The 25,778-nt window shown below is 42.5% G+C and overlaps 1 protein-coding gene across 6 annotated transcripts in view; it reads right to left on the reverse strand.

Annotated features, from left to right (window-relative positions):
- The window catches only part of cyst (rho guanine nucleotide exchange factor 18 cysts), a 139,001-nt gene that overhangs the window by 39,922 nt on the left and 73,301 nt on the right, over positions 1 to 25,778 (reverse strand). For all 6 annotated transcript variants that reach the window (XM_019043258.2, XM_019043262.2, XM_019043257.2 and 3 more), the window contains one exon: positions 3,319 to 3,495. In XM_019043258.2, the coding sequence (XP_018898803.2) occupies positions 3,319 to 3,495 (177 nt within the window). The remainder of the gene's footprint in view (positions 1 to 3,318; positions 3,496 to 25,778) is intronic.

Raw genomic sequence — 25,778 nt, forward strand, 5'->3', positions numbered from 1 at the left:
GAAATTGTGTAGAAATTCGTGTGCTTTGGAAATCATTAAGTTTGATACGGAACCACCTTAATATTTACAAAACACACGTTATATTTTCCTTTAATACATTTTTTTTTTTTTTTTATCAATTAAAACGAGAATAACCCATCCCATACAGGATGTGCAAACATTTCAAAATCATGAGTTGAATAACGCTGACTCCGCCAGATTAAATATTAGAACCTAACACAAAGCGGAGCGGCGACGCACTGGCGTCTACAAACCTAACAGGGATACTTCACGCATTGCGCAACGCGTGAAGTATCCCTGTTAGGTTTGTAGGCGCCAATGCGCGTTCCGCGCTGGCTGCCCGCCTGCCGCACCGCAGCGTGCCACGGCGCTTGAGGCAACTATTTCACACCAGAGGTATTGCACAGTATCATACGAAACTGAAGGCGCTCTAATATATTAGGAATGGCAGGCATCCATCAAAAGTACGGAGCTTCCCTCGTAAAATAAATCAAGATACTACGGCCCAAAAAGAGAGCAGTGGTCCAAAAACTCACTAAGTCCTAGCATCCGTAATTAGTGACGTTTAGCATACACTTTATCGCCTGGCTGTGAGTTGCTTAATCGCCATCGGCTATAAAAGGCTATAAGAAATTGTGTAGCCGGCTATAGAAGCAATTGGAAATTTTACAGCCGGCCGTAGGTCTATGGTATTTTGGAACACAGATTCTACTGCCCTATTTTTTTCATGGATGTGCTAAATGGTGCAAAAATTAAGGGGTATTTAAATATTTCTTTTAAGCGGATAGAGAAGAAATTTTCGATTTTCAGAACCAAATTCCTTGCAAATTCTCCAGAATTCCCGGATATTTTTCGTTCTTTGATGAATCCCGGTATTTTTCAGTTTCTCCAGGCCTTGGACACCATGAGTAAAATTTTCTGCCTTCACAGGCTTTTCTCTGACTTTTCAAATTCCCATCGTCCCGTTTTAGAAGAACAATCTTTTTTCCCTGGTCTCCCGAATCCTGGGACGACCCCCGCGTCTAAAGTTTTCCAGGTCGCTGAAGACCCTATTCAAACGAAATCTCGCCGACTCGAATACACTCAAATATCCGGCGTTCTCATCAACCCGAAGCAATTTCTCGAGGAGCGGTCCCGCGTTTTCTTGATGAAGGCTCCGGATGCCTTTTCTCCTCTGTTGGCGTTTATTCAGCCGACTAAAAATAGGCCGGGAACCCGCATCACGTGGCGTCAGGGGTGAAACCCGCCCCTACCCGGCCCCGTTCCGATCCCATAAAATTCAGCCGAGCCGTGGGCGTACTCGCCTGTCCCTGATTTCTTAAATAACTTACAATGAGGCAGTCGAATTATTATTTACTGAGGGCGGTTGAAACGGGTGGTTGTTATGAACTAAGAGGGAAAATGATCGGGGTTGCCACAGAATTTAGAATATGAAGTTCCCTGACATTTCCCTGATCTATATTTTGGTAAAATTCCCTGAAAATTGGACGTATTTCTGTTAAACGGAACTAAGCGCAAAATTTAGCTCCTTTTGAGGATTTTATAATCCCGGATAGCGCGTTCTGTCAAATGGAACTAAGCGCCATGGAAAAGCATTGCGAGTATAGGACGGAACGAGCATCGCGTTCCGTCATACCCGCCAATCCAAGCCCCCTCTCCTTTCTTCCCCTATAAAGTTCCGTTTGTTAGAAAGTCGTCCAATTGAGAATGTGCCAGATGCTGAAAAAGACATGATTTGAAATAGTTTTCAGGCAAAATATGTTGTTCGAAACATCAAACTCATTTTAGAAAGAAAATAAAGGTGACTTAACAATTTTTCTGCGACATTCTCAGGTTTTCCCAGACTTTTTAAAATTCCCTGACAGTGGGAATCCTGAATGATGAACCGCAGGGCCGGATTAAGGGGGTGGCCACATGGGCCGCGGCCCATGGCGGCAAATTTTGAAATTTTTTTAAATGTAGGTGGGTATTAAAAAAAAATCAGATTCAGAGAAAAAATTACAAACGAGAAAAGGCGACAAAATCTCTCATTTCCTAAGGGTATAGTAATTCCTAATTTTGTCGTCTTTCGGTGACACAAAGAGACTGCACCTTTAATTAGTCGAGTTAAGAGAGAAACCTAACACGCAATTAGGCATGGAGTGGCGCGGCACAGAGAGAAATGATGACGAGGACTTGAGATGAAAAGGAGAAGCTCTCGGCGCGGTGGTCGGCATGTAACACATAATAGCACCTACAAGACTGCATGAATACTTCACGCATTGCGTCGAACACAGTGCGGTTAGCAGCGGTCGACATGAAACGCATAGCGCCTACAAGACTGCATGAATACTTCACGCATTACGCCAAAAACAGTGCGGTCAGCGTGAAACGCGCAGCGCCTACTGGACTTCATGAATACTTCACGCATTGCGTCAAACACAGTGCGTTTGCGGTGGCGGAAGTTAAAATTATTAAATCACATTTATGTTTGTTATTGCACAACTTTTATGTTCATTTCTTAGATATGGAAGGCCTTGTTCACACAGAGATAGGTTTACGGAACTTAACTTTCGCGGTAAGTTCCGTGAACACTTGCTAGTACTAGTAGTGTTGACAGGTCTTTCGCAAAAAATGTGTGTAACACGAGTAAACGCGTCTTATGTGCCCCTCCCCCTCCGACACGGTTACTTGATGGTTTTTAATGATGTTTCAAAACGAACGAGAAGGGGGCGGCAAAATACAGGCGGCCCATGGGCGGCAAGTAAGTAAATCCGGCCCTGGTGAACTGGATTGCATTTTGCAAAACGGAATCAAGAGCATTCCAACATTGCGAGGATTGTGCAATTGACATTCTTGGAAATAAAATGACTGAAATCACGCCAAAAATTGAATTTACTAAGGTAATTTTCGCCATGAATGTATAGTTTATTGACAGTAAAGATGAATATTGTTTAAATGATCAGTTTATATTTGCAAGGTAAACCAAGTTGCACCATCTTAGCGACATTGGAATGCTCTAGGTTCCTTTTTGCAAAATGCAATCCGACTTGCTGTGGGGTCTTTCGTGTTTGTTTGTTTGTTTTTTGTTTTGTTTTGCTTTGTTTTTTTTTTTTGGGGGGGGGGGGGAGGGTCTTTCGTGGGTTGCCGCTACTAACTTCATTACTTACCTCCTTTGTCCATCGCAATCACCCGCTTCCACCGATGGGGTCCCTCTATTTTGGCGTTGTCTTCTTAGTCTACAGTTTTGTCTATCAGTGTCAATGGTCAGTCCGAAGGGTAGAGAAGCGGTGATAGAGTTGGAGGAAGAGTCGGATGAAGAGTAATTAGGGGACTTACCTAGTATGGGGTAATGTTTTCCGGCGGGAGAGTGGGGGGTGACGCTGATGATGGGGACCAGGGGGCTGGGACCGGACCTGGAGCTCGCTTCTTTGTTCGCGGCCTCCACTCGCGGATCGGCCATCATCAAGTAGTCCGTGATCATGTCCTCATCGCTGTCCTCTTCGCCAGCTTCGTCTAAGACAAAAACAAAACACACATTTTACTCTATAGTATAAAATCATAGGACAAAATAAGTAGGTACATACAAAAGAAAAACTTCGTCTCGGGTCAAATCGGTAATTATTGCAAATCTAAATACATACACTGGGAAAAAAAACCCATTGGATCTAGAGTCCAGACTCTTAAAAACATCGACAAGAAAAAATACTCTAGATTCAATCAGATTTAAGTTTAAATCAAGAACCAAGCCTCTTAATTTGAGCGGATTTCTTTTTGATTTAATCTTAAATCTGATTGAATCAAGAGTCCGTTTTCTTGTCAATGTTTTCAAGAGTCTAGACTCTAGATTCAATGTGTTTTTTTTCCAGTGAGACATTTAAACCCTCCAAAAGCTCATTAACAGAGTAAAAGACTTTCGAAATAAGAAACTTGAGGAGACAGTTCCAGAACCTAGTTAGTTTCCCTTTTCAAAAGAGAGTGCTGGGCCTTCTATTCTAAAATTTGACAGAGTATACACTGGGAAAAAAACACATTGGATCTACAGTCCAGACTCTTGAAAACATTGACAAGAAAAAACACTCTTGATTCAATCGAATTTTTGCTGGACTCAAAACGAAATCCGCTTAAATTAAGAGGCTTGGTCCTTGATTTAAGCTTAAATCTGATTGAATCAAGAGTATTTTTTCTTATCGATGTTTTTAAGAGTCCGGACTCTAGATCCAATGTGTTTTTTTTCCAGTGGTATACGCGAATCCGAAGTTTTTCTTTTCCTTTCCGCGGCACGTTTTCCACCAAATTTTGACATCATGAGCGAGAAAAAAAAAGCGGGAAAAAAACGAGGAATGAGAGGGAAATGCGCGAGGAGATGATGAAAGGGAAATAATTTTTTCGGAAGACCATCGCAACTTCCAATTTGATTCCACGCCCGGGCGTCCCCGCTGTTTGCTGTTCCGCGTAAACACATTCTGTATCACGGCTTCGCATTCCGCGACGAGCGCATCCGTGAGAATGCATTTACTACCGCAGTCGACACCGTTTCCAAATCTTCGGCCATGAAACGCGCATTTTCGAGAAGGCTTCGGAACATTATCTCTGCAATTTTTCAGGTTATTTCGTTCGTATTGTATCGAAATTACACTGGGAAAAAAAAACACATTGGATCTTGAGTCCAGACTCTAGTAAACATTGACAAGAAAAAATACTCTTGATTCAATCGGGTTTTTGCTTGAATCAAAACGAAATCCGCTTAAATTAAGAGGCTTGGTTCTTGATTTAAGCTAGATTCTGATTGAATCAAGTGTATTTTTTCTTGTCGATGTTTTTATGAGTCTGGACTCAAGATCCAATGTGTTTTTTTCCCAGTGTAGGTATTCGAAAATTTCAAGGAAAAATGGTCATCAGGGTTGCGACAGAATTTGAAAAATTAAATTCCCCGACATTTTCCTGACACATTTTCGTGAAATTCCCTGACAATTGAGCTTACGATGGACTGTTAAAAATACATAGTTAGAAATAGTTTTCAGGCATTTGTTGTCCGAAACGTCAAATCCACTCGATAAAGCAAATGGAGGCGATTCGACGATTCCGTAATTTTCCCTGACATTTCTAAGGTTTCCCCGACTGCGGCAACCTTGAATCAAGAACAGGGTGTCTACTAAAACAGGCTGGCCAAAAATCAGTACTTTTACAGTAATTTTTCAGTGCATTTCCAAGAAATTTAATACCTTCTTAACACAAAAATTCAGTACTTTTTCAGTACTTCCATTTGAAGAAGGTCGAAAAAATTTCAAAAATTTGAATTTCTCGCTCAAATTGCGACGAAAATGACAAAAAATTGGAAAAAATTCCGGTCCTTCTTGCGGAATTTCCACACTTTTTCAGTACTTCCGGACCGCCCTTAAAAAATCAGTACTGTTTCTGGACTTTCCGGACTTGTGGACACCCTGAAAAATTTCCTAGCAAACGCATGCTCCATTTTAGGAAATTTGGCAACACCCGAGAGCTCATTGGGTGCTATTCCTAAACACGGCAGAAAAGAAGCTAATTTTCTTGTAGAAGATGGCTAGTCCGATTCTGCAGAAGGAAGAAAACAGACGTCTTGTCTCCCAGCGAAGAGTTGGAGTTTCCGGTCTCTTTATTTGGCCTCGATTCCCGAAACTATGAGCTGAAATGTGAATGAAATTAGAGTGAGAAATCACTGACTACAGTTCCAGTTCCAGTTCCAGTTCTCAACAACAGCGAAGATTCCCGTAGGATGCGGTAATTATAAGTATTAATACGTTGGGAGTACGTGCAAAAACTTCACGACGGAGCCAATCTTGCAAAAGTTTCTCCGGTTAGAAGAATTTCCGATAGAGATGTTTCTAAATAAGTTGGAGTTTTTCAATAGTTAGACAAATTTCAAAGAGGATCAGGAAAATGGTGGAATGACCCACTTGCTACAATACCAGAGGGTGTCTACTATAACAGGCTGACCAAAAATCAGTACTTTTACAGTTCTTTTTCAGTACATTCCCAAGAAATTTAGTACCTCCTCAATAGAACAATTCGGCACTTTTTCAGCGCCACCAATTGACGAAATTCGATAAACTTCAAAAATTTGAATTTCTCGCTCAAAATGCGACAAACATGACAAAAAATGAAAAAAATTTGGGCCATCTTACAGAATTTCCACACTTTTTCAGTACTTCCGGACCGCTCTTAAAAAATCAATACTACTTCCGGACTTTCCGGAAATTCCGGACTCGTATAGGTACTCACTCATCATAAAGTAGAGAAAATAATGGTTCCTCTCCCCAACTTTTTCAGTTAAAAAGGCTGAAATCCATTTTTATAAATTGACCATGTTCTGCGATTCCTTCTAATTTGGTTGACAAGGAATTTGGCTAACAAGAACATTCTTTGAATTTTGACGTTTTCATACTTTTTAAGGTTTTAAACTACGACTTTCCAAAAAAACTGTCAGGTTATCGGGAATGAATCAGGCTTGAGTTCATTTAGATCGGAAAATTTACCAACATAACGTTAAAATTTTCAAGAATGAGTACAATCTAAAAACTTCCCCGGGTGTACATTGACTGTTCAAACACATGCAAGGTAATAGAAAACACTTTAAAAGGAAAACAGAATAAAGCGAGAAATTTTGCGACGACTGACGCGGGATGGTTTTTTTCTCTGTTGTATTCGATCCGTAAGATAAACCGTTTTTAACAATGTATACATACGCCACGGATCCGGAACCTGCCGTGTCATTTCAGCCTTTTTAAACACATTCAGAATCCTGGCTGGAGTATGCACATTGCACGAGCCGCTTTAATTTCCCTTCCCCATTAATGCGCCCCGCACGTGCTCCGGGATCCGATTGCAAAAACGGGGCGCACCCCCCCCTCCCCACCCGGCCCCCATCGCGCCGCGCTGAAAATCAAAAACATTACCGTTTTATCACGCTCCGATAGCCTAGCACTGTTGCGCGTAAAAACGTAATGTGCTCGCATAAACAGCCAACGCCAACTTCAAAGTTGAGTTTCCACGAGGCGGGGGCATGTCGGGGGGGGGGGGATTTTTTTTTCTCCCGCCAGGGCGCGCGGTCGTTTCCACCCTTAATTAAACCCTGGTGACCGGACGGTTGGTCCGGAAGATAGGGGAAGTTTTGTGAGCGTTGAACGCGCTGAGGGTAGTTATTCACACACTTGTTTGCCGTGGTCGCGGATCACCCCGCTCAACCCCTACTGCAGAGACGTTGAATGATGAAAAGCTCGAGTTTTATCAATTCAGAGCCTCATGTCCAGAATTGCGAAAGAGGACTTTCGTCCGGAAGATTTTGAAAGGATTTGAACGGACAATATTCTAACTTCAAGTCGGAAAGCAAGATAGTACGTATTTTCAAGCGGCGAAATGTCACAAGCACCCTGCTACGTTGCCAATTTTCTCCGTAGTTCAATAATGTAAAAGGGCATTCTTTGGATGAAATAGTTTGAAAGTTATGTCATATTTTCTTGGTGGTTAGAAAAATTTTGGTTAAGTCTACGAACGAATTTGCTCGGCGATTTGTCCATAAAAACATGTAAAATGTCAGGGAAAATAGAAAAACGTTGCACGGGCATGGGCGAAGCAAGTTTTTTATAGAAAATTTTTGGCTGAAAATGGGAATGACCGATTGAATTTGGGGATGAGGCTTGCGAAATTTCAGCACACCTCAGGGTGTTAAATTACGTAAGCTACTTTTCCGGCATTTTTGACCCCCCCCCCTTTCCCCTCGTAACACTTTTTGTCGTCCCTCCCATGAAAGAATGTAACTAAATTTCAATGCTGCAAATTACATTTTTTACCGGGAGAATCTTGCGCACGCCTGCCTGAAATTTCCACTGATTGTTCCTCTGATCTCAAACAAAAACCAGAAAAATTTTGGACAAAAATTGCACAGGTACGATTCTTGTAAAAACTTAAATTGCTTGAGTCAATGTCGGAATCTTCGAATGACGTTACGTTCCTTGGTCCGAAAAACGACGTCTTATGATATGGGCTCCTATCCTCTAACACGTAAAAGTAAAATGGCGCTAACGCTATCCTCAACCCCCCCTCCAGGGTGTCTACTAAAACAGGCTGGCAAAAAATCAGTACTTTAACAGTACTTCTTCGGTACACTCCCAAGAAATTCAGTACCTCCTCGACAGAAAAATTCAGTACTTTTTCAGTACCTCCAAATATTTGAAGAAATTCGAAAAATTTCAAAATTTTAATTTCTAGCTCAAATTGTGACAAAAATGACAAAAATTAAAAATTCCGGACCTTCTTGAGGAATTTCCGCAATTTTTCAGTACTTCCGGACCGCCCTTTAGGAATCAGTACTATTTCCGGACTTTCCGAAAATTCCAGACTTGTAGTCACCCTGCCTCCCCCTCCCCCTCGAGCGTTACATTATACAGGGACGGTCCCAGATCCTCTACTTCCAGTTCCATCCTCGCGGCAACCACACGCAGACTCGGTTAACCGCGGGGCATTCCGGCAACGCGACGTGAGATGTTAATTGCGAGATAAAGGGTTGAGCAAACATTGACGGGCACCGCGATCCAGGTCCTCCAGAACGGGATGAAGCCCCATCTAAGTTTGAGGGGGGTCGAGGGGTGCAGGGACGGGGGAGGCAGGGACAGGGGGGGGGGGCGAATTATTCGGTCGTTTCGAGTCCCCGACATCGGTGCTGCACCGTGCCGTTTCGAGTGTGCATCGACCCCCACAGCTTGTTTGCACTCCTATTTAAGCTGATAAGATGACGATGACTCGAGGTGATGAGGCGTCGAGTGTTTATCCGCGGTGTTCCGGCTTTTCGCTCTCCCTCTTCCGCAGAAATGGGAGGGGGCACAGTCCAACAATCACGAATTTTTTAATTGATTTCGTTTTCAACCGCGCCGTTTTTCGTCTCATATTTGGATACAAAAATATAATTGGATGCTCTGTTATTATGTTGTACTCTCTTGTTATCGTGATCCGACAGATCCGACCCACTTGCAAAAAATATGTTGAGAACATGGGAAAAAGAGGTAGGGGTTAGGTCCCAACTTGGACATTCCCAATTCATTGTGGTAGTACCCCGATTAATAGGTGGACCACATTTTGCAATAAGGAACCACTATTTCTGGTTCATTTTAGAAACAACATATATGCCATTGGTTTCCCTATGCGAAAAGGTGCTTTTACGGGAGAGCCAGCGATAGTGGTTCCTTATTGCAAAATGTAATGCAGTTGTAGTCTCCCAATTATTCGGATCGCATTTAGCAATAAGGAACCAGCGTGATTACTTTGTTGTAAAAATGTCGCTTTTTCATGAGGATCTAAAAATATCTTCCAAAATAGCAAGTGGTTTTTTCTTCCCATCAAAAAAGTGTTAATTTTGAGGAAAAATAAGTGTGTAAATTTGAATACTGATATAAAGTCTTTTTAAAGGAAAAGAAGAAGTTGCACGATTTTGAAAACACTGTAATCGCGCTGGTTTCTTTTTACTAGATTCGATCCGATGGTGCTACTACCCCTAAAAAAATAAGTTACTAATCCAAAAATTGCACTACTACCCCAAATCCAGTTAGATTACATTTTGCAATAAGGAACCACTATCTCTGGCTCTCCAATAAAAACACACACCTGCTCAAGCTAACCAATGGCATGTATGTTGTTTCTAAAATGGGCCAGAAATAGTGGTCCCCTATCGCAAAATGTAATCCAGTTTTGGTATTATCAAAATTAATTAGCAATGTCCACATCATCCAACGTATTGCGGAAGTAATGCCAGAATTTTCGGGGATAACCCATGACACTTGAACGTATATATCTCACAGGAACTATGTTCCACGCAATTCCTATGCACATAGGTCCTTCTAGCATAAGAACGTCCACTTTATTTCCCACGAGAGAGAAAAAAACAACGAAATCTAAAATTTTGTACACCGCGGTTTTCGGCATATGTTTTCCGGGCCGACAGGAACAATTTCGCACGAACACGTTGGCAGTGCTGCCGTGCTAAGGCAGAACATCGTATGAGCCTTCAGACGTTGCCAAGTTTCCTCCGATAAAAACCGAATTTACCGGGAAAATTGTGAATATTATTTTCCAAAATTTTCAGACAATTTTGTACGTAATTTAATCTAAAATATCTGAAAATTTCAAGGAAAAATATGCACGAATATTGTCAAAAATACATGCTTCGTCAAGAGAAATTTGGCAACTCTCGAATGTTCATACGGCGTTCTTCCTTAGCACGGTAGTGTGGTGGAGTCAACGACGTCGAATTTGATCGTCCTGGATGAGGTTGTTTAAAAGGATCCGTCGAGTCGACTTGGATCACTTTTTCGCTCGAGCGTCGAGCGGTTCGAAAGCCCCGAGAGTTCCCAAAAAGACCCCCCCCCCCCCCCGCCGCCGCCACCCACCCCCGAGAAGTCTCAATCGCAGCGCCGCCCCCGCCCCCGCATCTCATCGGGGGTCGCGGTCGCGGAAAGGCGGCGGCGATGCAGTTGTTAACGGGATTAAATTCGCCCAAACGCTCCTCTTTAATAGCTTGTCTCGCCGTTTGATGGATGGACTCTCATCGATGCTCTCAGCGAGATACGTTTGATTAATTGCCTACCTTAAACTTCTTTCCGGCTCCCGGCGCGGCGTCAAAAGTTCTGCTCCCCGATAATTGAAGTGGGGCCGCCGGGATGTATTTCCGAGCGGCTCCTTTTTTCATATTTTTCAAGCCGTAGCGCACCCCCTCCCCTCCGCATTCCATCGCTTCAGATTCGAGGGCGATTTCGCTCGCGATCGGTGACACATTTTCGTCGCGCCAGTGCAGGGTGACACATTTCCTTTAATTTGTACATTTCCGCAACGCAAAATCTAGGCCAAAGTTTTCTTGGATTTTTGGATTTTCTGACTTTTTCCTAAGTTCTAAAGGTCCTCGGAATCTTTCAAGCTTCCACGTTTCCACGCACTCACTCGTCGCCTGTCCACATATTCCTCATCAGTTTTCCACAAAATTCTCCAACAATTTAAAAAAATGAGGATCTCTTTCCTTTTCTTCCCTTTGATTCTCGAATTTTGACCCCTAGAAATTGGCTAATCCCACGCTTACCACCAGCCCCGGGTGACCCTCGTCTGATTGTGAGACCATCAAACTCAGTTCACCTGGCCGGGAATCGAACCCGAAACCTCTTGGCAACAGGGCCAGCGCTAAAACCAATACACCACAGGAGGACAACAATTTGAAAAAATTGTCAAGTGCGATTCAATGGGCCTTAGAAGCCTCGGCCTCTCGCCATATCTTCTCTATCAAGGAAAAATACGCATTACATCTAAAAGAAATACATATTCCACCAGGGAAAATTCGGCGACGTCCGATCGTTCATACGACATTTTCCCTCAGCACGCGACAGAATACAAATACGACGGTTCTCAAAGAGAGGAGGCCTCCTAGGCATTTCGGGCCGAGCGCCTTCGAATCGGGACAATGCAACTCGCAGAACGCTAATTATTCAGACGCGGTGATAATGACGCGCGATGCATCGAATGCCAATTGAACGGAGTCGCTGATAAAGGCGTTAGCGGGGGCGGGGGGGGGGAGTACGGTAAGGGGCGGCGCGGCGCACAGTGTATCGAGTCAATTAGAGAGGTAGGACAAGAAATTTTTGACTGAAACTGGAAATTTTGATGTTTAATTCGTCAAATTTTAAATTTTAAGGGATGCTTTCGGAAGAAAATGTCACTAGAAAACCAGTAGAACCATTTTTAGAATCTCAAAGTTATGTATAAACGGAGTTTGAAGCGTTGAAAGTTTCCGAATTTTGTCCGATCTCTCCTATTGACTCGATCTAATGTGCGGCGCCTTCGAGGCTGAGCCCTTATCTCCGCTCGCAGGACCGACCGCGGGGAACAAAGGCTCTCGAGCGACACGAAGCTTCCGACTTTCGTCGGCCCCTTGATTTAACTCCGTCCCCACGTGATCCGTGAGATACGCGAAATTGAAGGAGGACAGAGCTCGACTCGATAAGGAGTTAGGCGCTTGCGATGACGATACCGCGGCGAGCGGGTTGCATCGCCGGTTTCGCCAGGCGCACACTTGCGCCGACAAAGGGCGACGTAAATTCTTAATTTTTACCCTACTCCTGAGGGTTTACAGCACCGCCGACCGCCGCACGTTGGATTGAGTTAATCAGAAAGGTCGGACGTGGGATTTTTGACTAAAACTGCAAATTTAGATGTTTATTTCATTACATTTTAAATGTTAATTGGTGTCTGGAAGACAATTTTACGAGGAAACCAATGGAGCCACTTTTGAAACCTCATAGCTTTGAATGAACGGAGTTTTGAGCTTTTAAAGTTTCAACATTGTAGCCGACTTCTCGCGTTGACTCGTTCCATTGTGCCAGCGTCGTGCCGCGGAGGAATAGAGAACCCACCTAGGGAGAGTACGAACATGTCGAAATATGGAGCTCTTGGGGATCAAAAAGACAGCCAACCTTCTAATACAAAAAATGTCACTTGAGCGATAAGTTATGAGAGTTGTTCAGCAGCGACGGTAGATGGCGCGAGGATCACACTTCTGTGTCATGCCTCGGGTCATATCCATGACGGCGTTTCAATGCCGGCTTGAATTTTGCGGCATGTTTAGCTAGGTTCACTGCCGCGTGAGATCTGCAGATGAAGTTCTGACCTGAGACCGATTAAAGAATCCTCCTCATAAATAAACAAACCGCACGGGGGTGAGGTTTCAGAGCTAATGAGGTCATAAATTCGGCAACCGCGTTTCCAACCACGTCAAGATAGGGGGTAAATCTTCCCTCTCGCGAAAAGCGACGTCGAGAAGGGGGGGGGGGGGTTGCCAGTGTCGTCACAGTGACGATAACGCCCCCCCCCCCCCTCCACACGCCGCGGACGAACCGCCATCAGCTCATATTTTTACCGCGAAAATATTTCTCTTTGAGCGGCTTCCCCGCCTCGAAAACGCTCGGGACGTGATAGCTTTTGATGCTGAATTGACCCATCCTCGGCCGTTTCGCTCCAGTACGCGCGCCTGAGTGCCCGCTGAAGATACCCCCGCCTCGACGATGACAAAAGCACGCAACCGCCTTTCAAAAGCGGCCTTCTCGCCCGTACAACAGCGAGCTTTCCGCGGCTCGCCTGATATGGGATCGCGCGCTCGGCCGGGTCAGCGAAGTGACGATATCAGCCTCGTTTCGTCGGGAGAGGGGGGGCGGGGCTGGGAGTGCTTACCCGATACTTAAACGGTTATTCAACGAGTCGCTCAACACTCGCAGAGTGGGGGCAGCGCCTCCCCTGGTTTCAGGAGAGAGGAATTAATTGCGCCCGGGCTTTTGTAGCATTTTTCGGAGCGCTCTCGTCCGCTGGATGCCTGGAGTGGCGGCCATACTTAAGCGGTTACACGCCGAGTGCGCTCCACAGTCCACACTCGACAGTGAGGGTGCCTTGCCTGAGGGGGTGGAATTTGCCAACGCTCCTATTCAAGCGGGAGAGGGATGAATTCGCTATAAAAGACCTGACCCGGCCGAGTCGCTTCTGGAGGAACGATTACTAGAACTGCGTGCGCTCATATTCTTACCGTAGGGGGTTGAACTCAGGGGTAGAAGATCTGCCTGTGAGAGGAAATTTTTGGAAGAGAGTGAAAAAAAAATCCCGGATGTAGGCCGAATGCCACTTTATGCGACCCCGCAGGAAATAAACTGATTGCGGTTCTGCAGGGTGTCTACTAAAACAGGCTGGCCAAAAATCAGTGCTTTTACAGTACTTTTTCGGTACATTTCCAAGAAATTCAGTACCTCTTCATAAGAGAAATTCAGTACTTTTTCAGTACCTCCAATTGACAAAATTCGAAAATTTTCAAACATTTTAATTTCTCGCTCGAATTGCGGCAAAAGTGACAAAAATTCCGGACCTTCTCGCGAAATTCTGCACTTTTTCAGTACTTCCGGACCGTCCTTAAGAAATCAGTACTATATCCGGAAATTTCGAACTTGTAGCCACTCTGCTAAAATTCTTACCGTAGAAGGTTGAACTCAGAGGTAGAAAATCTGGCCTGGAAACCCCCCCGGGGCTCGCCGGATCTGGGGGCACTTCGGTTCCCCTCATCGATAAATCTCGCTCATGCTCCCATACGCAGCTACGCATAGATTACGCTAGCTAATTATTTTCCGAATAATTAGAATTTCTTCGATAGTAATTTTCTTTATTTATTTGACAGTACATTTTCTCTGCTTAACTGTGTTTTCCTTGGTTCTCTGCTGTGTTTTTCTCAAATCTGTTTTTATTTTATCTTGCTAATGCTCACACGCACCTGAGCTCAGATTACCCTAGTGGTGTCGTTTCCTTTGTTATTTTTCTTTATTTTTTTTCTCTGTTATACTGTGCTTTTCTTGAATCTCTTCTGCGTTTCTCTGTCTTTTCTTTTCCTTTCTGTCCTAATATTTCTTTTCCTATCCTTTGTTCTCTGAGGATAGTTTTGATAAAATAAGCATGAATCCAGCTTTAATTGATGACGTATTGCAGGACGTGTTGTCTGGCGACACAATTAATTTGTTCTTTGACATTGTGCGTCATAAGACGAACTCCCGACCTGTCAATGTAAATTTAATGGGTTTGTGGGATTTCATATATAGGCCCAGCTCAATTGAATAACGGCAAATTTTTCAAATTTTGAGTAGCAGGCCCACCGGGAATATAAATGAAATTTCCCTCTGGGTAACTTTTTATTATTTTAACAACACTGTAAAAAGGGGAAATTTATATTAATACTTATCATTTAAGGAAGCGCAACTAAAATTTCAGTAATTTTTTTTCAGTAAAAAAAAAAAAAGTGGCTAAAGATCGTTCCTCATTTTCTCGTGGTGTTGGCTGTTTCTGCTAAGTGGAAACCGTCCATTTCAAGATACAGTCTATCTCTTGGCCCGTCATTATTATTTTACAAGTCAATTGTGGAGTGAAAATTCAATAATGTTTTCTATGAAATAAAAAAGGGTTAGAAAAAATCTGCCCTGTGAGAGGAAATATTGTGTAAGGAGACGTGAAAAAAATCCCGGATATCGGCCGAATGCTACTTTGTGCACCCCTGCAGCAAATAATCTGATTGCGGTTCTGAAATTTTATTTATTGAGAGAATCAGACGAAATTCAATTATGCGAGGAAAAAAAATGGTTTTACCGTGATTCTGTTTAGAATGTTGTAGGGAAACACGAATTACGACAATAAGAACGGCCCGGTGTGAATTCGGCATTACCCTCTTATTCGTCGCGTCCTGCCTACAACCGTTAAACAATTCTAATTTTTCTTCAAAAAATCTGCCTCAGTTTACTCTCAGAAAAAGATGTAACAAGACTTTATGTATAAATAAACTAGCTACTGCGTCATTAAGATGTTTTCATGTAATGTCTATTTTAGACAGATCTGATGTACTCAACGTGATTATTGTACGAGTATGCGTCTGAAACGCCTACTCAGTGACTGTATTTCGTATGTGCAATAGCCACACAGAGATATGAACGTCACTGCATACTCAAAAGAAATTCTTTTAGGATGAAAAGCAACGAGTAAAAACGATTCATCACATGACTCAAGGTACTTCAGAACTTCATCGCGTTACTCTAAGATTTAATCTGCATTACGATATTCACTTTGCGACCTGTAAAAGTGAACATACCCCTTCTGATGCCGAAGCTTCCAGCTAGACGCCGAATGACCGGCTAGGATCCGTCTAGCAGTATTTCGGACTTTTTCACATCAAGGCACGTCCGTTTTTCGAGGCAAAAAACTCCTCTAAACTTGCAACTTTTAGTTTAAACTTGTGAAACTACCGAGAATTCTTTCTTATGATGATGTGTGAAGGTTTTCAATGCTTTTTTTAGGCGAGCTTTTTCATTGAATTGTTTTAACGAAAAATGTTTTAAGCGAAATCCCAAGAAATTGATAAAATGCAGTGTATTAATGGTTGGAAGAAAACATTTCAAGGTTTTACAGCAAAACTGCATGACTTTCCCAGGTATTCTTTGATTTTCCCAGTCCCGTTGACCCTGTTACTACATGTGTTGTCTCATGAGTCAGGGAATTTCCTCGAATTTTTCCATGATTCCTCATTTTATTTTCACGAGAAAATTTTGGCGCGAAGTCTCTTGAAGTTATTAAAATGCAATATTTTGGTTGAAAGAAAAAATATCCAAGTTTTACAGCAAAGTTGTATGAATTTTCCAGGTTTTCTTTCCCTTTTCAAGGACTTTTCACCCTCACAGAAAAAAGCGTTAGGGCAATCCCCTAGAATTGTGGTACTATTCTAATTTGTCGGATAATATGGGCATTTCCGATCGCTTTTGGCAGTACCGCAACTCAAGTTTGGACAGTGCCACAACAATTAGGTTAATAACCGAATTTATTGAGGTACAACCATAATTAATTGGAAATGCCTGAGATATAAAAAAATCCATGCTTTATTTTCCGTGCTGTTACTACCCGTGTTGTCTCCTAAGTCAGGAAATTTTCTCGGAACTAGTTGGAGATAACCCGGGAAAGTGAGGAGATTCCAATTGAAGTCTGACTAGGCTGGGAATAAGGTCGACATGTAATATCGGAAAGGGATATTCCGAACATGTTCCGCGAGGCGCGGGGTCACCGAGCGAAAAGCTCAAAGAGCTTTCTTACGGATGCGGCCGCGAGAGAGCACGTCAAAACAAATATTAGGGGTACTTCCCGCCGAGGAACGGCCCTCCACCATAAACTTTCGGGGAATCCAAAGTAGGTAATTCAATCGAAGCGAGGTTATAAAACACGCGGATAACTTCACATGTCGGCCGGGCGGTGAGCCTTGCGGAATTTTCACGGGTATCCCACTCTCGAGGTTGCCGAATCGGTTACAATTTCCCGACTTTAAAAATCCAGGAGTCTCCTTAGAAGAATCTATGAACGTCTACGCTCCAACACGATGTGACTGTCTCGTCATGAGAAAGCCCAACTAAGAAGGGGTTCATAATTCAGAAAACGAAACTGAATTTAGCCGAAAATGATCATTGAATGGAAAATGCATTTGACAGGGCGTCTAGTTTTTCCTTCATTTTGGGAAATCCTGATTTTTCCTGAGTTTTGAATGCTAAATCCTGATTTCATAATTTTTCCAAATCCTGATTTTTTGCGGAGAAAAATTGGAAGAAAAATTGACAAATTTAACTTCACAAAAATAGCTCAATAAATAAAATCCGATCAGTCGGCCGACTTTCCTCAAATCCTGATTTCACGACCGATTTTTTCTCAAATCCTGATGAAATCGGAAATAAATCCTGATAGAATGGGGAAAATCCTGATGCTAGAAACCCTGTTTGAGGCATGTTATTGCGTCTTAAACAACAGCTCCGTCGCAGGGGTGTAAATTAATGTAGGCCTCCCTAATTGTCTGCAACGGGAAGGTTTTTAAAAAAAGCTCAGCACGATGCGCTGATCAAAATTTTGTTGAATCTAAGAAACCTAAAGGATTTAACGTGAAAATTTTCAAAGAAAGAAAGAAAGAAAGAAAGAAAAAAAATCTTTCAACCTCCGCAATTTTCAGAGCATGCTCGAAATTTGGTCGTGACCACACGGTCAGGAACAATTCGCACCCCTGAGCCCCGTGACCAAAAATACAAAACTTTCGGTTCTTTAAAAGCGACGAAAATCGTGTCACACGCGGAGAAAAGTTCAACAATCAACTTCTGAGCCGAGAGTAGGGAACAAATTCGCGTCATTACTAATTTCGAAAAAAGGCGGTACTGCATAAAAGTGAAGTTTTCTGATCCGTTGACAGATGAAAAAATTCGAAAACTGCCCGCAAGAAAGAAAAGAATATTTTGGGCCCTCTGGACTTTTTCATAAAATTCTCTCTTCTGTTGAAGAGTTTTCAACTTTCTTAGGATAAAATAAACGCCCTTATAATTTCGTTTATTCTGGATTCTTGGATCGTCTCAAACTTGTTCCGGTTCTTGTCCGCAATCCATGTTCAACATCCTTCGTCGTAGCAATCAATGTTCGGTACTGTGTATCTCCAACACCGAGCTGATGGGCTGCGAGGGGGCATCAATTATTCACTCCGGGAAGGAGTGCCCCCCCCCCCTCCCTCCCCTTTTTACGGCCACCGTCTGGCAGCAATGTTAGCGGGTAGAAATATGTTCATTCCCTTCCCTCGAGCTTAGAATTGGCAGGAATGACGGGATTCCCGTGCGAATTTTTGGGGGGCTCATCGCAAACAAAGGTAAGCCACCAAGCCACTAGCAAAATTGACTCTTTCGACTACTTTCATTTCAGAAAAAGAAAAGAATAGAGAGGCATTTATTGATGGGTATAATATATTGAATGAAAATTGAAAACGTTTCACTAAAACATTAAAAACGCTCCACTTTATTTCTTTTTCACAAATGAAGACAAATAAAAGTGAAAATCAATCAGATCGCAGAGACAATAAATTTGATTGAAAAATCACAATATATAATTCCACGAATCCAATCCTTCGGGTCAAAATTCAGGGGGGTCCGCTGGGCCGATCCGGGCACGTGTGGTGCCGGCTTGACCATACCGGTCTCCCGATGACCAGAAAAATAGAGGGATCGCGCGGCCGGTCCCGCGTCTTTTACTCCCTTTGAAAGATCGGTTATCCCATTTGTCCCGTTGGGAGATGCGCGATTCGTCTTCATTTCCGGGCGCTTTTTCTTCAGTCAGCTGACGATTTGACTGTCCGAGGCGTTTGTCATCATGGAAATTGCCGTGGATGATGGATTTACGGCGGAAGCGTACTTCAACGTAAATTAACTATGTTCACACAACGGGAAGTTCGGAGATCAACTTTCGAACGAGATATAAACAAATCGACGACCAAAAAGCGAAGTCACGGAACTCCTTTTGCGACGTTGCAGAAGCAAACTCCCTGCCATACTCAACGCGATGTATTTTTGTTTAATGGTCCATTCAATCTAAAAAAAGCGAGCATACAGAACTTTCCTAAGTTTTCTTAGAGAAAAAATTTTATCGGGGGAAACGAGGCGACGTCAGTGTGCTCATTCGGCGTCGAAACACAACATGGGCCTCTTAAGAATAAGACCCATTGTTCGATGCCGTGAGTATTACGCGAGTTCAAGTAATCGCGCCGAACACAGTGCCGTGGGCGTCGAGCGCATATTAGCGCCTACAAGACTGCATGAATACTTCCCGCATTGCACCGAACGCAATGCGAGAGTTACTTGCGGTAGCCATTCGACTACGAGTATAGGCACATTACCACTAGGCGTACCACTACAGCGCATAGAAGCCCAGTAAAGCTTTCATCCATACACGCTGCTGCGGATCGATTATTGAGACTGATAGACAAATCGATAGACAAAGAAGACAAAGGGAAAACGGAGAAAACCTATTGATGAAACGGGTAGTTGTTATAGACCAAGGAGGAAAATTATGGACGAACTATAGTGTCTCTCGTGGGTTCCCGTTGGTTAGTCTTCTACTTACCTCCTTTGACCGTTGCAACCACCCGCGCTTCCAACAATAGGATCGCGGTATTTTCCCGTTGTATCCTCTGTCGATCGTTTTGTCTATCAATGTCAATAATCAGCCCACTGAGCCTCGACAGAGTCCTGCACGGCAGGGCGAAACGTTCATTTTTCCGGCTGTTTAGCTTTTGCTCGGCGCGGAGCACAGTGGATCGAGTCAGTGGACGGACATTAAATTTTGGACTAAAACTGCAAGTTTTGGTGTTTATTTCGTCACATTTCAAATTTCAAAGGGTGCTTATAAAAGAAAATTTTACGAGCACCCAACAGAAACCACTTTTAGAACCTAAAATTTTCGGATAAATGGAGTTAGAAGCTTTTAAAGTTTCAAACTTTTGTCCGACCTCTCCTATTGACTCAATCCACTGTGCGGAGGAGAGGAGGCTCGCGAGGGCGGGGGCGGGAGGGGCACTTTCAACCCTTTTATGTGGCTTGAAATTCGATTACGCATTCCGCGGCGACACGGGAACAGGTGGTCTCGCAATTCGACGGCCAAAAGGGCCAATCAGAGGCCATTATCCCAGCCTTGCGTTGCGGGGAACGGCGTGAGGTCCGTTGAGGTTGCGCCGCGCCGAGAGAGGAAGAAAAATGATGCACTGGAAATAAAGGGGTTGCTTTTTAGCGTGTGAATGAAAAGGGGAACGCGTGTCTGAGGAGGAGAATGGCCTATGCCTCTCCCCCCCTGGTGTCGGGAGGAAGATTTCACAAACTCTGTACTTTTTCCGAGCGATTTTGGTTCGTTTTTCGAAAAATTTTACCGCGAGAGATTTACTCGAAAATCAACTATTTCTGCGGCATTAGCTTCACTTTCGCGGAAAGACTAGAATTTTTGCGCGGCAAAATAGGCATCGATGTGAAATTCACTTTCGATTTCGCTGTGGTATTTCTAACACCGTGACCGGCACCCCGCTTAAAGTGAGCGCGAACAGAATTTTTATTTCGCCTTCTAAAAATGGAATACTTCAAGCACTACCTGAAAGCGGAAGGTAATAGTTGTAGGTCGCAAAAGATACCGCAGTGTTACCCACCGCACGGCACTGGCCGATAAATATTCATTGGATAATTTTAAAATATTTGATTTAACAAACTCCAAAACTACGGTCAACTACGAGTTTTATACTGATTTTAAGAACTATACTAGAATTACCTCATCTCACAAAGCCCCAAGATTCCTTTAAAAACGCATGATTTGAGTAATTTTCATACCCTCAGCCGCTAATGCATCATGTCACTGGTGAGGGTAAAAAAAAAATACGTGGCCCGATTGCTGTATCTTAAAAATGCATCTACTTTTCTTCTTTAAAGAAAAAAAACATCAATGTTTGAGTAATTTTCATACCCTCAGCCGCTGATGCATCATGTCGCTGGTGAGGGTAACAAAAATACGTGGCCCGATTGCTGTATCTTATAAATGCATCTACTTTGCTTCTTTAAAGAAAAAAACATCAATGTTATCCTGAAAATTTCACACATACACGTCGTTGATAAAAAAAAAAAAAAAAAAAAAAAAATAGACGAGTTTTTAATAAAAAATGAAAATGAGAGAAAAAGTCGACATTCGAGATGTGCGATTTTAAATTTACCACTCGTGTGTTAAGTTGAATCTATTGAATTACAGGATTACGTGTGTCCTGTAACATTTGGAACGCACTTCATTTCAAAAACGTTCCGAGCGAAAGGAAGCTTTTTGTCGTCCGCAGAGGCGTTAATTTAATTAAAGCTTTATTGAAAGCTGTGTGCTTCGCTAAGCCGCAGGATTGTCGGCCACAGTTATTAAAATTTATAGACTAATTTGAATGAACGACAGCTGTTGAACAAGGGCGGGCTAAGGGTTGAGGTTTCACACCTGTTGCGCATCATCCCGCATTCCTCTCATCAACCCCTCTCTTTACGCCGTGATCAATTTTCTCACCGCTGACAAGGGATGCAAAGCGAGCGTTTAATAATTTTATCGGCATTTCCCCGCTGATTGAATCTAATTTCCGCCGTGATTTGACCTTTGCCATTAGCCTCAGAAAGAATTAGGGCCCGTCGTATGCAAGATATACTGATAAATAAGTAAATTTTTATAGGGAAAACCAACCAAAATCACGATGAACCCGGAAAAAAGTCTGAAAACCACTCCTTAACGCTTTTTCTTCCTGGGTCCGAGGGTACTTATTTTCTTCGTCGTTGGCATCCAGGTTTGCTCATTGAGATTTAAGAGAGGGCATGCATTCGATCGACATGAATCGATGGATGTGAACCGTTCGACACCAATTCGATCGACAAATTATTAAAAAACCAGCGTCGATTTGATCGACATGAATCTATCGAAAAATAAAAATGTGAACCGATAGACGTATAGGGAAAAAAAGGAGGTGTTTGCATTTCGGGCATCTTGGATTTTTTCGATGACGTAGGTCGGTACGGACGACTTTTATCATAAATTTTCTTGTAAATGGTGTAGTTTATAGAAAAAGTCATTCTATATAAAGTGTTCGAAATTATATCATGACTTGCTTCAAACAAAAAAATCGGACTTTATGGTCCGTTTTTCATACTTCAAATTCCGGATTTTGCTGGCTATGCTGTACGTCACGGGGTAAACAATCCTCAAGATGCAAACGCCTCCTTTTTTTCTCTATGTGATTGACGTGATTCGCTCGACAAACCTGTGAATCGACAGACCAAATCCATGAATCGATCGACAAACCCGTGAATCTATCGACAAACCCGTGAGATCTGATCGACAACCCGTGATCGACAGCAATCATGAATCGATCGACAAACCCGTAAATCGACAGCCAAAATCCAGGAATCGATCGACAAACCCGTGAATCGATCAAGAAAACCCGTGAATCCGATTCATGTCGATGTCGTGAATCGATTTCACGTGTACATCGCTCGAATCCGCACCCTCTAGATTTAGGACTAATTTAAATATATAACAAAAGAAGAAACACCTTGCAAACCGATGATTATGATCTTCAACGCGTATAATTTTAGTCTATCTAAAGCACACCTATATATTCGTTGCGAGAGCCGACACCGCTGGCTCTCGTACGGTTTACGAGGGTCTCGCCGACAAAACGCTGACCACGTGACCGTCATTTCCTTCTCGGTTTACGGACTCACCGACTGAGCGCTTGAATTTTTCCCTAGGAAAACTCACCGTGGCAGGGATTTCAAGTGTCGAGCATAAAGTTGATTTATGGACGGCATGCAAATTTCCGGGATTTCTCTCCTCCGAGCTAGGCTCCCAAGAGCGAGACGTAAAAATATTCGAGCGGGGACTGTGAGAGAATGCACAGCAGTTTTATGACCGGGTCGCTTTAAGTTTCGCAAAAAATTGTTGAAGCAACCTTTTCTTTCATGAAAATAATGGCCAATTTTTACTATTATAATTCAGTGCTGTTTTGAATTCAAAGTAAATTTGGCATCGATAAAAAGTTCAATTTTCTTTGAAAAAAACTCACTTGATTTTTTTTTTTTTTTTTTTTTTTTCGCTCAAACACCTTTCATTACAATAAATATATCTTTAAACTAGAAAAAAACTTCCGGGCCAAAAAATATCTCTTTTCATCTAATATCTAAAAATATTCTCTTCGACGCAATTTTTCAGCGGAGGTTCTAGAGGCATTATTTCAACTATAAATTCCTTGTATTTTCCAGTGCATTTTTTCAAATGCGTTTTAAAATTTCCACAGAAATTCCGTTTTCATATCGGTGAACAAACTAACTTTAATTCTGCTCGAAATTAAACAGAGAGAGGAAAAATAACGTTTTTAAATAAAACCGCTGATTGGTTTTCCACTTAAAACATGCATAAGCCGATAAATTTGCAACGTCGCAAATCTAAATATGTATTCAATCACGAGTTTACGAGGTTCGCAGTGTATACTGAATAAGCAACGGATCACAAGACAGGGCACAAAATTATGCAGCACGGGTGTCCCTATAATCCAAGTAGTGGTAGTCAGGCGGTGCCGCTAAGAAAACCAAAACGCCTGCAATTTTGTGTGTATGCAATACGGACATCCCGCGAGCACGAATAGTTGTATCCAGACGTTGCTATTGAAAACAAGTGGGGCGCCTTCAATTTTCCCGAAAGTGTTGCCGGAGTTAATTACGTCTTGTATTTTCTGTAACCGCGCGTGACTGTCGTTGCCATTCTATCGACCGGCTAGTTGCTAGCTGAAATCTTGTCTTTTTCAGCCCATCCAAAGTAAAGTTAGTTTCTCCATCGCAGAATTTCAAAATTTTCGATTATGTTCCACTTTTTACTCTGAAAGAAAACTAAAAAAACTATCTCCTTGAAAGTTTCTGTGAAAAGTGGATCTTTGTGGATAAGCGAACGAAAGTTCAGAGATAGTTTAAAAACAAAATTTGGGTTGTATTTCTTTCGAAAAAATAAAGCAATGTAGCAATGGGAGATACGCAAGGACTTGAGCAATTATATCAATATTGAATACTTGTTTCGAAAATACTTGATTCACAATCTACATATTCGGCCTGAATGATCGATTTATAATCGACAATTTCGTATCAGACGGGAAGCATGACAGTATTTAAAGATGAATAAGGTTCAATAATCTTGAATTTTAAGAAGGAAGGGGAAATTCCATAGCTCTCGATTAATTTGCGAGTGGGTAGACAATAAACCAAACAAGTTGATATTTTAAACAGAACAAAAAATCGACAGCGAAATGATTCAATTGATCGACTATTTGATTATTTTTCGAGTAACCGGGAACGTCTAGTCTGCATTATTACGGACAGAGTACGAGGTCTGTTAGATTAGAAACCGGATTTTGGTCATAACTAGCTTATTGTGCGTTCGAATTAGGTTTTCTTAGACTTTTCTGATAGCTGACAACATACTAAAGAACGCTACGTTCACAGATTTTGTTTATTTTGATCAGTGTTTATTCTGTGTCATCTTGAATACGAGGAAGTCAGGTGCGTTTTGCGATTTTCATCATCCGATCACTGACAGAGCAAAGATTTAACATTACATTTTGTTTCAAGCTCGGTATACCTTGTACCGAAACTTTTGGTATGCTAAGTAATGTTTACCAAGATCATTATATGAGTTTTTCTCACTATTTTGAGTGGGTTAAACGATTCAAAACTGGTCAGGAGTTCGTTGAAGTTGAGGAGCATGGGAATCGACCATCAACGGCAACTAACATTTGTCACGTGGAAGAAGTGCGGGCAAAAGTCTCGAAAATGGTCGTTTCGAGCTTGCTGAACAGTGTAATATTTCTGAATAAAGCTCTGTACATACAATTTTGATAGAATATGTAGACATGCATAGAGTTTCAGGTACACTTGCCCGTTGATTGTTGTCCATTGAACAAAATCCAACCAAATGTTAATTTACCTGTAGCTGCTTGAACGTTCTAACAATGATCCTACATTTTTGGATAGGATAATTTTCGGTGATAATACTTGAGTGTACGGCTAAGATACGGAGACGAAACTCCAATCATCCTTGTGGATTGAAAAATTTAGTGCAAGACCGAAAAAAGAGAGACAAGTTCGGTCAAATATAAAAATCGCAAAACACCCATGAGGTTGCCGTACTTGAAGCCTCATACCAACGAGGCTAATTAAGATTTTTCAAATCTGTGAACGTAGCGTTCTTAAGTATATTTCCAGCTATCAGGAAAGATCAAAAAAACTTAATTTGGACGCACAATAGGCTAGTTATGACCAAAATCCGGTTTCTAATCTAACAGACCTCGTATGTCCACTGGGCGATCCACCTTTGACTATGGCTGAGCCGTCTAAAAAATCTGACTTCTTTTAACGGAAAATCCGTACCTTTATCATACTTCCGTACCGAACTTCCGAAATCCGTGCTTTTTCAGTACATCCGTACTTTTTCCGTACAGTAAACACCCTGTTTGTAGTTACATCTACTTTCAGTGTCCGCCATCTTGGGGTCTTGAAAGCTCCATGAAGCTCCAGACGGAGAAACCAATCAAAAACGGCCACCTCATTGCGATACCCTCTCTGTCAAGTTTCCCCAGCATACTCCTCTTCCTCCAAAGGTGCTTCAGTTTGCATAGCGGGAGGAGAAAGGCGGCAACAATGCGCGGATATCGGGGCGTCAACGGCATGCGGCACCCACCTACTCGTTGGCACACAAAGACGTTAGAAATCCGCGACGAGGACTGCGCCGTGGAAAGGAGCTCGGAGGCCCTGAATTTCCGAGCCGAAATTGCGGCGGCGCACGGTGGATCGAGTCAATAGGAAAGTTCGGACAAGATTTGGAAAATT

This window comes from Bemisia tabaci, chromosome 1 (assembly GCF_918797505.1).
Source record: "Bemisia tabaci chromosome 1, PGI_BMITA_v3".
NCBI classification, from domain to species: Eukaryota; Metazoa; Arthropoda; class Insecta; order Hemiptera; family Aleyrodidae; genus Bemisia; species Bemisia tabaci.